The sequence below is a fragment of the Protopterus annectens genome, chromosome 1.part2, assembly GCF_019279795.1.
Source record: "Protopterus annectens isolate FY-2018-M chromosome 1.part2, PAN1.0, whole genome shotgun sequence".
Lineage (NCBI taxonomy): Eukaryota > Metazoa > Chordata > Ceratodontiformes > Protopteridae > Protopterus > Protopterus annectens.
Genome location: NC_056727.1, coordinates 505,227,775 through 505,240,891, shown reverse-complemented (window position 1 = coordinate 505,240,891; position 13,117 = coordinate 505,227,775). Strand labels below are relative to the sequence as shown.

Sequence of the window (13,117 nt, the reverse complement as noted above, 5' to 3'; positions counted from 1 at the left end):
ATCACAATTTTAACTGTAAAATATAGTGTCCCATCATCCACAATTTTAGCTACATATATAAAGTTTGCAACTTACCAAGTTCAGTTTTGCTTGTCTTGAAAAATGCTACTGAATATAGGGAAGACACTTCTCTCCGCACGTGTAGCTTCGTGTTCGGATTGGGAGATTTGATCAGTAATGGCTCACTGTTCCAGTCTTGCACTTTGATGCCTGAACTGCTCGGTCACCGGTATAAATTTTAGCGTCTCCACCAAGTATTAAAGGTTTTACAAATATATAGCAGCTTCATCCTAAAGTGCTAAGTAGACCAAACACATCCTAATCCTTCTTATCCAACTTGTTTTAATTAAAGGAAGAAATGCTGTCTCTGTCTAGTTTTTGCACAGTCATGCTGCACAAACATCCAAGTGTCCCCAACCTCATACTCCAGTCCAAGCCTCCAGATCACAGCCAGCAGCTTCTCCTTAATTTGATAAACCTCCAACTGCCAACAACAGGTCAAGCTAAAAGAACACCTAAACAAATTAGAAGTTATGTACCTACCATAACGTTCCATGTTAGTTGTCTTCTCTCGCCTTCATTCTTGCTGGATGGGTTCAGAGCCGATCCTCGGCTCCGACTCGGCACTTGCTTTAGCTTGAGAACTCCTTTTACCAGCTCGAGGCAACCCTATATCCCATGATGCAAGGTGGAACTACCTCAGATCTCGTTTGGTAGCTAACCTACCCTGCTAAGGACTAACCTAACATAATTAGGAAAACAAGTTCATAATAAGAGTCCTCATATGAAGGCTCAGGAGGGAAACAACCTGATAGGAACTCTTCAAGATCTGTCCAGGCCAGTGGGAAGGAGGGGGGGACGCAAGAAAGAAGGCGAGAGAAGACAACTAACATGGAACGTTATGGTAGGTACATAACTTCTAAATGTTAAGTTGTCAATCTCGCCTTCATTCTTGCTGGATGGGACCGCGTCCCTAGCACCTGTATCCCGGGTGGCTCAATGGAACAGACTCTTGAGAACTGTGGAACCAAAACTGGCCCTGTCTCTGGAGGCCAAGTCTAACTTGTAATGAGAAACAAAGGTATGAGGTGTGGCCCAAGTAGCTGCTGCACAAATGGTATCAATGGGTAGTCTATCCTGAAAGGCTGCAGAAGTGGATAGACTCCTGGTTGAGTGTGCTTTTGGTTTAGAAGATAGCTGCTTGCCTCTGAGAGAGTAAACATAGGAAATGGTGGAAGTCAACCATCTGGATAAGGTCACTTTAGAAACTGGAAGACCCATCCTGTTTTCTGCATAGGAGACAAATAATTGGTCCGATTTCCTGAATTGTTTAGTTCTATGCAAATAGTACCTGAGCTGACGATGGACATCCAAAAAATGAAGCTTCTGTTCAGCTCTGTCGGAATAGTTTGGAAAAAAGACTGGTAGATCTATAGATTGATTAATATTGGTTTGAGATACCACTTTGGGGAGAAAGGACGGATTCGTTCTTAAAGATACCCTGTCCTTATGAAAAACCAAGTAAGGGGAACGAATGCAGAGAGCTTGAATCTCGGAAACCCTTCTTGCTGAAGTGACAGCCAGTAAGAATATAGTTTTCCAGGTCAATAACTTCAAAGAACATGAAGCAGACGGTTCGAAAGGAGGTAGCATTAAGGATGCCAACATTAAGTTTAGATCCCATTGCGGAGGAGGATGCTTTATAGGAGGCTTTAGGACAAACACTCCTCTCAGAAAGGCCTTGCATAATCTATGAGACATAATGCTATTGTCATGCAAGCCAACATGATACTTTGAAATAGCAGCCAGTTGAACTTTAACTGTAGATGAAGAGGATCCTGAATGAAAAACCTCCGCCAGGAAATCTAAAACAGAATGTACAGGAGCAGTAAAAGGATCAATATTCCTGGAATTTGCCCAAATAGAAAAACATCGCCACTTGCTAGCATAAACAGTCCTAGTGGACGACTTTAAAGAAGACACTAAAATGTCTCTGACTGAGTCAGAGATCATCGGTAGCCTGGCTAGGGAAGGAAGTGGAGCAACCAAGCAGTGAGGTTGAGAGAATGAATGGCCCGGTGCTGCTGACCCGACTGGTGGATCAAGAGATCCGGAACTGGGTCCAGATGCCAGGGCTGCACCAGAAGGTGACGATGCAGAGACGGAAACCAAATTTGTCGAGGCCAATAGGGGGCAATGAGAATCAACTTGGCCCTCAAAACGGTGGCTTTCTGAATGACTTGTGGAATCAAGGGAAAGGGAGGAAAAGCGTACAGAAGTCCCCGGGGCCAATCCTGGGTTAGAGAGTCTCTCAGGGGTTGGCCTGGAAGGGGAAAGAGGGTGAAAAAATCGGGGCACTTGTTGTTTTGGGGAGTAGCAAAAAGATCGCAACAAGGAGTGCCCCACTTCAGAAAAATCTGATCCACTACAGATTGATTGAGAGACCACTCGTGAGGCATCAGAAGGGATCTGCTCAGCCTGTCCGCCAAGAGGTTGGACCTGCCGGGGATGTGCATTGCTATCAGAAACTGATGAGAGGAGATTGCCCATTGCCAAGGTCTGAGAGCTTCTCGACACAACGGATAGGACCTGGTCCCGCCCTGCTTGTTGATGTACCAGACCACAGACATGTTGTCCGTTGTACTGCAATAGTCCCCGTGGGAAGAAAGTCGTTGAGGGCTTGCAACGTTAAAAGCACCGCTCTCATCTCCAGGACATTTATGTGCAGATGGTATTCTATGGGTTGCCACGTCCCGTGGACCATCCTGCCCTGATAATGCCCCCCCACCCAACCAGAGAGGCATCCGTAGTGACTGTGGCAACTGGAGGAGGGGGAACAAAGGGTCGGCCCTGATGAAGAAGAGGGGAAGATATCCACCAATTCAGATGAGTTCTGCACGACTGTGTGACTAAGATTTTGTGTCTCATCGGGAGACTGTGGTACGACCACTGAGGGAATTGCATCCACTGCAGAAGATGCATGTGGAAGCGAGCCAGTGGTAGGAGAACAATGGCCGCAGCCATAAGACCTAGAACCTTCAGTATCAATCTGGCTTTGACCTTGCTGCTCTGCAATAGAATCTGAACGAATTTTTGGATGTCCAGAATTCTTTGATCTGTTAGTCTGGCTAACATTTTGACTGTGTTTAATTCTGCGCCTATAAAGGTGATAGATTGGCAAGGCCGCAGAGAAGATTTTTCGAAATTTACTGAAATTCCCAAACTCCTGCAAAGCTGCAGAGTGTAGTCTCTGGTCTGAAGAAGCTGACACCTGGTGGTGGCGGAAAGAAGCCAGTCGTCCAAATAAGGAAACACCTGGAATCCTTGACGTCTCAGATGAGCTGTGACCACTGCCATGCATTTGGTAAACACTCTGGGGGCTGAAGTGAGACCAAAGGGCAGGGCTCTGAATTGGTAATGACTGGTCCCTAGCCGAAAGCGGAGAAACCTTCTGGAGCACCTGTGAATCTTTATGTGATAGTACGCGTCCTGAAGGTCTATAGAGCACATCCAGTTGTCCTTGCCCAGAAAGGGCAGAATGGACTGAAGCGTGACCATCCGAATCTTGCCTTTTTGACAAATCTGTTTAGACTGCTCAGGTCTAATATTGGTCTCCAATCTCCCGTCCTTTTGGGGACCAAAAAGAATCTCGAGTAGACACCGGATCCTACCTGGTCTGCCGGCACAGTCTGGACGGCTCTTTTTCCTAGGAGCTTTGAAACCTCCTGTTCTGCCAAATCCCTTTGACCGGGTGAGATGTCTGGAAGGGATTGATGAGGTACGGGATACCTTTTGAAGGGAATTTTGTAACCCTCGGATATGATCGACTGTACCCACATATCTTGTGAGAGGGAATGCCAGGCTACTGGGTACAGCGAAATCCTTCCCCCGACTGCCTCCAAGGGTGGACAGTCGGGCAACACCTCAGGGATGTTGAAAGGGCTTCTCAGGAAGAGACTCCCTGTTGTCCTGGTTCTGAGGACCCCCCCCTGCCTCTAGGGCGGCGTCTATTATTGTTACCCCCTCTGCCTCTGGGGGTAAACTGACCACGTGTGTCCGGTGTAGCTCCTTGGGCTTTATGGAACCACATCTTCCCTCCCTTCTGACCCTTGGGATATGGTCTAGAAGGGGTGGAAAATGGACTCCAACGGCAGAAAGAGTTTTACCGTCCTGCTCACACCTGGTCAAGGTATCCTTCACCTGAGGTCCGAACAAAGCCGAACCATCAAAGGGGGTATTAGTGAAGGGCGCCTTAAAGGGGTCCGCAAAATTACAAAGCCGCATCCAGGCTTGGCATCTAAGAGCAACTCCTGTGCCTGCGGCCCTGCTCGCTCCATCGGCTGCATAGGATATGAGCCGCATGGAGGAGTTGGATAAGGAATTCAGGATTGCTAGCTGTGAGGCAATCTTTTCTTGGGCCCCAGCAGCAGAAGGATCCTGGACCACTTCTCCCAGTTCCTTGAGAATATCTCTTTGAAGCCTGGTGAAGTGACAAAGGTAGTTCAGCGAACGCATAGCAAAGGTCGCTGAAGAAAACATCCGCTTTCCATACCTATCCGTGGTCCTAGAATCCTTGTTAGGAGGATGGACAGGTACTGAAGGATCCGCCAGTTCCTTCTTAGTGGCCGCCACCACCATAGCATCCACAGAGACGCCCTTGGAAAGAAACTGTTTGTCCGTAGGGGCCGTAATAAACTTGGATGGTCTCCTGGGGACAGGTTCCACAGAGTCTGGAGCCGCCCATGCCTTTCGAGCCACTACCTGCATAAGTGGGTCGAAAGGCGGAGACACCCAGGAGGTGGAGGGTCGGGATCCAAAAGCCTCCAGGTATACCGACTCATCCTCGGAGGGATCAATGGATGGCCAATTCCCCCTCTGTTTGAGGAGCTCAAGGATGTCTGAAAAGGAGACATCCTCAGAGGGGGATCGTGGGGAACCCTCCGACTCATCTAAGTCGGTATCAGATGTAGTAGACTCGGGGGAGTCTGTGTGTTTCCTCTTACACGTCCTCTGCCGAGGGGGTTCACCTGCAGGATCAGGAGAAACTTCAGAACAGGAGGAAATTCCCAATGGGGAAACTGGGGCGATGGATCCCTGGGCCTGTGAGCAAGAGGCTGGCAAGAGGTGTCTACAGGCACCGAAGAGGGAGGAGCTAGAGGGATGGACCGTTGACCTGGCTCAGGGGCCAGGACACTCCTCATCACCTCAAAGGCTCCCCTCCCCGGGAGACCGGAATATTCCCGTTCCGAGGATACAGGAATTCCCGGCTCCACTGAGAGGGAAGGCTCCGAGGCCGATGTCGGTGCCGAGCTTACCAAAGCCGAAGCCCCGAGAGGGAGAGCGGGCTCGGACAAGGGTCCGATGCCACTAGCCCCCTCGGAGCCGACCAGGGAAACCCGACGACCGGATCCCTCCAAGGAAGGTCTCAAGGAGGAGATCGGAGCCGAAGATGACGGAGCCGAAGGATGTATCGGCTCCGTCGCCAAACAGTCGCTGTCCCGAAGCTCCGCCCGAACTCTGGTGGGGAGTCGGAGGAGGAAGTTCAAGGGGTGAAACAATAGCCGAAGTCTGTTGAGACGGGCTATGGAGCATTTGGGCCAGTGCCTGCGACTTTAACAGCCTGCTTACCACCCTCTCTAAATCGTGGTCAGACAGCCTGGAAGATCTCGAAGATCGGCTCCGATGGCTCCGCTCCGACAAAAGAGGAGACCTCGGAGCCGAGTGGATACTCCAAGAAGGGGACCGAGATCTCTTCGGACGAAGTCATCGGAGCCGAAGTCCCCTGAATTCCAGATGGAGCCGAAGGTTTCTCGGCTCCAATGCTGGATAAGGTGTCGGCTCCAGCCGGAGCCGACAAGGCCACAGTAGACTGGGTGTCGGAACCAATCGGTGCCGAACCCACTACTTTGGAAGCAGATAGATCGGTTCCAGCCGGAGCGGATCTCGGCTCCGACGGAGCCGGAGCCACCGGAGGAGGCTTGGATACTGTAGCCTGAACCTTCGGTGGCTTAGAAGGTTTACCAGACCCTGTTTTTGAGGGAGAACCTTCTGGCTTAAGTAAGCTATGGAGGATCAACTTATTCCTCCGTTCCTGCAGGACTCTCTGGCTAAAAGAGTGACACAAAGCACAGGAGTCCTGCAGGTTCAAAGGCCCCAGGCAGTAAACACAAGAAGTGTGACTGTCTGTCAGAGACATTTTCTGACAGCACGAGTCACACTTCTTGAAGCCTGAGACCTTGCCTTCCTTTGACATAATTCTAAGGAAGAAGTCACACACACACCCCAACAAACACACACAATTAATCCCCTAACACACAGACACACAGGAAGGGATTAACTAATGGGGTCTAGGCCTAACTTAACTTTTATACCAATACCAAAGGAATTTAAAAGTTTAAACTGTAAGGGAATAGGGTGGGATGTAAACACACTATACACTAAGAAAGTGGAAACAAGGGGGAAATAAATCCCTAACTAAGCTTCTTTTTGACAAAAAATTACTTACCTCAGCTGGCAAAGGAGACCTCTTTCGCTAAGCGGCAAACGAGATCTGGGGTAGTTCCGCCTTGCATCATGGGATATAGGGTTGCCTCGAGCTGGTAAAAGGAGTTCTCAAGCTAAAGCAAGTGCCGAGTCGGAGCCGAGGATCGGCTCCGAACCCACCCAGCAAGAATGAAGGCGAGATTGACAACTTAACATTCATGATTATGCACATGCCTTACCCCAGGATGATCCACGTCTTTCCCTCCTTACACCTCCTCTTACTACACTAACCTCCCCCTCCTAAACTAATCTACTATTACTTTAAACTTTTGGAAACTGTGCACTATTCTGTCTCTAGCATTTTACTCATTTGCCAGAGGATTTATATTCTGAGTGGCCCACTCCAATCTGTGTCATGATACTCAAACACGCTCTAAGCAAATACTATTTACCCTATGAAGTTTATTTCAATTTGTGTATGAATGTAAATTGTAATTACTCTACTATTACTATAAAAGTAACTCTAAGTGCCTGCCTATAATACATCCATTAGTTGTTGTTGTGTCTTTCGGCTTTTCCCGGTTAGGGGTCGCCACAGTGGAACTCCAGTCCGCTAATGATTGGTAGTTGATTTTTACGTGCAGAGTTACCAGCCCTGACACACAACCTTCAATGAAGATAAGCCCATTCACGCATGTCTCCATACAGAAGACGCTCTAGCTGAGAATCAAACCGGACAGCTTCTTACTTTGAGGCGATAACACTACCACAGCACCACCACATCCATTAGTGAATTCCTATATATGTAACCTATTGTATAATATGTGCAACAAAGTTATGAATGTGCAGCTGTGTATAATATGTGCAACTAAGTTATAAACATAGAGCTTTTTTCCCGGGCCTCTGCTGAAAACAATTTAACCCAGACAGACTTTCCTGGTAAAAAAATGTCAAATAAATAAAACAAATAAAAGCTCTTTTTAGAGTGCCTAGTGAGCTGGGAATAAAAATTCTGTGGGCTCACTCAATCCAGACTTCACTATCCTGCACACCAGACCAGTATGCCACATATTTCTGGACAAAAAGCACAAAGTCACAACCCTCTGTTTACTCTGGGACATCTATGATCTTCACGTTTTTCCTTCAAGTTCTGTCTTCAAGGCTTGCTTGTTTCCTGCAAAGAAATTCCACCTTCATCTCCAGAGTCAGAATCATTTCCTTTAAAGATTTATTTTGCTGCAAAAGGTCAGTAATCTTTACTAAGTGTTGCTTCAGCAATGACTCCACTTTAGCCTTCCTGGCCAATAGTACAACATAAAATCATCACGTTTGGTATTTACTCTCTGGAAATTATCAAGTATCATTCTCTACACCAAACAGTAAAAAGGTCACACAGACATTCTTGCAATGCTGACAACAGGACCATATCCTCAGTGTGCAAATCAAATCCTTGGTGAACATTCGCCATTTTGCCCATTACCATACCTATGTAGTAATTCTCTTTCTCCAAATCCATGGTACACTTGTTCTTAGCAGTTTTCTTAATTGTTTTGGCTATAGCTAAGGAAAAAAATACAGTCTGTGTGAACTTTTAGAGAGGGCAACTAATTATTTTCAAAAAACAGTAGGACAGCAGACTGAAAATTCCATTTTATGCTAAAGAGTCACACTGGAAGTCGTAAGAACTCCCTCTCTTTTATGTTTTTCAACATTAAAAGAAGAACCTTGGCCAAGGCTGTGACCAGAGAAGGGAGAACAAACTACAGCAGTGTCCCTGAGGTGCTTCTGTGGCATATGATATTATTTTAAAGTTTGCATCACTTATGCTTGGATGCACTGTTAAATTTCAAGCAGATTAGTCACCAGGCAGTATTGTGCTTCACTCCTAGACAAAGAAAGACATATATGTCTGTCAGACAATTTGCTTTCAAATAGCCACATTTGGGAGCCAAGGATATTGCAACTTATTAAAGTTCCTGAACGCATTCATTAATATCCAACCTTTCTAAGATGAAAATGTTACCCAAATATATAGAAAGTGAAAGTACGAAGAGATGAAATGGAAATCTCTGATCCAGATGGTGTTTTATTATATCAAGATTACTTGTTCTACTCACACACAGCAAATACTGCCTCCACACACATAGTAGTCTTTAACTTTGGCCTGCAGCAATGCTCAGTGTTATGTACTTGTTATAATCTAACCAAGAAGTCCTTGCCGCACGTACAAAAAGAAAATATATTGCTTCCTCATTAATAGCAGTCATTGCTATATTACAATCTAACCAGAGTGCATTATAAGGCAATTCCAACTGCTGCAAAGGATCTGCAATACAATCGGAATTACTGTATTATTCATAAACATAAAATAATGGAAATTAGCCTTTTGATGTATGCATTTCTATCATCCAGAGTCCCATCAGGTAATTCCTAGTACTGTGTGGCTGTTACAATACAATTAGGTAGCCTTTTCTCATTAACATACAGCAAATATATTACTTTGTGAACAGAATAAGTCACATCACTATTTAATCACTGGTGTATTATCAGGAAGTTTACTGTAATGTATGGGTACAGTATAACTGGCAATATTTGTTTAACTCAAACACAAATATATTGCTTTTCCAATTAAAACAACCCTTGATATGTTGTTACTGCCTCGTCCACATTGTCTTTTCAAAGCATGGTAAACATGCTAGCTCTGTGGTGCAGAGGATGAATCTTTGACATGTCTCAAATGGCATGGTTTCAGCTAGCAGTCTGAGCAACAGAAGATTCAGCAAGAGAAGGACAGAAGCATGTGGCGACCATCAGCCTACTCACACTGAGGGATATAGCAGCTGTCAAATGGGAGCCAGAAAATTGTAAGGCTAGCATTTGTGTGAGAGCTGCTACTGTTAATGATGTTCTGAAAATAACTTTTAGTGGTCACCGTGGATGCATTTTCTATACTGGTGTATGAATACAGAGTTTAAGCTGGGGATTTGCGGGGGATCTACTGTCACAGGGAAGGTGCAGGCCTGCAAAAAAAGTATTTGTTTATTGCTGGAAGTGGTTTTCAGAACTATGGATTTGGAATAATGGCATTTGTTGAAATTACCATCGGCAAGTCAACATGAACTCTGTCAACCACTGCACAACAGTCACAAGTAGAAGATCATAAGATAAATCAAATGGAAAAGACCGGCAAATAAGCACTAACTTACCAAGGAGTGAACAATTGTAGCTGGATACTCTGTATGGTGTACGAGTGGAAGCACATTTCAGGGAAGGATGACAGCTCATAGATTCCTAAAACTTATTCTTTACTACTACTACCTACATGAAACTGAAGGCTCCAACAGCGAAAATTTACTCTTGAAACAGAGAGCTCCCCAGTGGGATTTTATAGGATGTTAACTGGTTACAAATGGAAACAGAAGGATCAATTGATAAACAAGGCTGGAGACGGCCAAAATTTGTGAAAATAAATAGAAAAATAAATGTCATTATTTCATGCTTTTGCACACTAGGAAACCACTGCTGCACTTACAAAAGAACATAGGAAAATTGTGCCTGCTTCCCAAATCAAGTGGGGTCATTCATGATAATCCCGATGCAAATTTATGTCATCTCATCCAACTGTTAAGAATAGCCTTAAAGACAAGCAATATAGTAGTTTCTCTAGGTTCAGATCAAGCTTTGCCAAGACCATGTCTCCCATGGCATTAGGCAAAAAAGTTAATAGCACTTTGCCTCACCTGTAGTGGTAACTTATTCCACAGACCACAAATACATTGTATTAGAAACCTACAAACAGCAAATATAGTACTTCTATACACAAAGTAACAATTGGTGTGACACTATCTAGCTGCAAGTATTCTTTAAGCACTTCCCATTTCTGTGTGAGTGTTGTCATATACTCTGAAACATTAAAGCATAGCAAATGCATGAGTCCACAAAGAAAACAGAATTTTTAACTCATTAACCCACCATGGGCCCTTATAATCCTCCTTTAATATGTACCACAAAAATGAATTGATCACTGCTATGGAAACTGCACAGATTTAAATTTCGGATCACATGACAGTGTTCTTTTTAGGTAATAATTACGAAAGAAAACTGCCTCAGCAGGAATCAAGTATGACGTTGGATATACTTACAGCAAGTAATAGGAGATCAAAGTTAAGTTTGGAAGTCATCTTTGTCTACAAAACTGATGTCATTGCTTATTCAACACAATAAGGGGTTATTGACTGGGCAGCCATGCCTTGTCATTATGTAGCAATGACACAAAGGAGACAGCACACTAATTAGTAGTGTTCCACATTACTTCCTGGTAAGGCAAGGTAACAATCTTTCTACTAAGTTTAGGGTAAATAAATAATCAGTATATTACTTAAGCTAACAAAATATTTAAATCTAATGTAATAACTTGACAATGATGGAGTAGTTTACTTAATTTTGGAAAACACAATTTTTATGACTTTAAAAATATATGGGAGACTAAGACATCCTGACATTTAATATAGTCGAACCATTAATGAGTGAACTCACAGAGTTAAGAAATCATTGGATCTGTGCATAGAAGTCAAAAATATGACATTTTGCAAAAAAGTTGTCTGGGCTAATAACATTCTGCTCATCTTATATATATATATATATATATATATATATATATATATATATATATATATATATATATATATATATATATATATATATATATATATATACACACACACACACACACATAATTTAGGTTGTAGAGTCTCTGTTACATTCAAACACATCCTGATAGGTGAATTAGTGATCCACTAAACTGCTAACATGCACCCCAAAGATGGACTGGTATTGTTCCAGGATCGACTTTCTGCCTTATATTAACTGCATACAGGGACAGTCTCTGGCTCCCTCATGAACCCAAACTGGATAAAAACAGTGTGGGAAAATGAAATCACAAACGGTGATTATTTGAAGAAAACCTGAATGTACTCCTTGTACTTAATTACTCAGGAATACTTAGTGAATACAGCCATATATGCTTATCATCCATACATATTTTGCAAATTAAATATATTTCTCCCTTGTTGTTGTTAAATTGTATGTTATATATTAGAAGCCATAGCAGAGCAAATGTTAATTTTCCTTTTTTTATCACAGGAAAAATACAGCTACATCAAACAAAGCAGATAAAGGCAAATAATGAGAGTGTAGCTCATATATGTGCCTTTATTTTAGCTAAGCTGAAGCTCCTAATAATAAAATAATTTATCCCACCACCATTCCATCCTAGTCCTCATATGGTTAGCCTTCTGACTGTTTTATGCATTCTTGAATTTAGTCAATGTTTTGACTTTATTATATCTTCAAGAAGGCTGTTTGAGTTAAGCATTTCCCTTTATGTGAAACAATACCTACTCATTTAGCCCATTAGCTGTCTGCCTTCTATCCTCATTTTCCATATTCTTGTATTTATACATCCTTAACCATTAAATAGTTTCAAAGAATCAGTCTAAGGCCTCCACATTTTCTTTTCAGTTTTCCCTAAGACTAAGGACTTAAAAATCCTATGCATTTTAGGGAAAACATAAAAAAACAAAATCAAGAAACTGAAAAACTATTTCATCATAAAAAGCACTGACCTGCAAGTAGGTTTTTGGAACCAGGCCTCTCTCTCCTTTTATGTTTTCAGCAAGCCACCAGCCATCAGATCTTTTTTCAAGTATAGTAAGAGGAGTACCTTTCTGTTGTGAGGCAATAAAATAAACAAAACAATGTTATATGCTTCATTAGAAAATTTTATACAAACTTAACTGTGTCTAGATTACTGTAAAACTAACTTAAAGAGGCTTGACTGAAATGCAAACCAGACACCAAGTAAAATGAAGCTAGACAACATCAATTAGAAAAAAATAATTCATACATATATTTCCTACTGCACTGAAATCCTGAAAGTACAGTATATTCGAACAGATAACTGATGTAATAGCAGGACTTTTGCCTCTCAACAAAAGGGAAGATCTAATATTCAACCAACAAGATCAAGATCCAAATTTGGAATTTTATGTGCAAGGTGAAAGAGGGACAGGGACAAAGGGTACTCTGCCCTGGCTAAGGAATAGAAGAAGGAAAAGATCGAGTAAGAGCATGAAAAGAGTAAAATAAGAAGGGGATAGTGGAATGCTGTTAGCACTGCAACAGTGATCTATTCGACAATAGTACAGTTGTGTAAACTGAACTTACCATAACAGTAGATGTTCGAATGATCACTGTTGCGCCTTATCTATATGAGTTACATCCTGCCAAGGCTATAACAGCTGGCCAGCTTCCAAAGCTTCAGGGCGCCTTCCATGTGCCCAATCTATATAAAGCAGCTCAAGGTGAGCTGACTAAAAGACAAGTTTGGGCACAAAGCCCTTCAGTGCTTTCTTGCCAGCAGAAAGAGGAAAGCTGAGCCTTGAAAGGACAATGCTAGAACAAAAATAATAAATGTCTACACCCTGGTATAAAAAACACAACAGAAAACAAGGGGGGATTGAGGGAGGGAGTAGCTACTGCATCAGTAATCATTCGAACATCTATTGTTATGGTAAGTTCAACTTCCATAACTGTATTATGTTCTTCATACTGATCACTGCTGCAGTAGCCTTAC

The 13,117-nt window shown here is 43.2% G+C and overlaps 1 protein-coding gene across 1 annotated transcript in view; it reads right to left on the bottom strand.

Moving 5' to 3' along the window:
* Positions 1-13,117, bottom strand: part of NPHP1 (nephrocystin 1) — a 1,368,595-nt gene that overhangs the window by 1,068,853 nt on the left and 286,625 nt on the right. Inside the window, exon 4 of the mRNA XM_044057279.1 lies at positions 12,108-12,209. Coding sequence (XP_043913214.1) covers positions 12,108-12,209 — 102 coding nt within the window. The remainder of the gene's footprint in view (positions 1-12,107; positions 12,210-13,117) is intronic.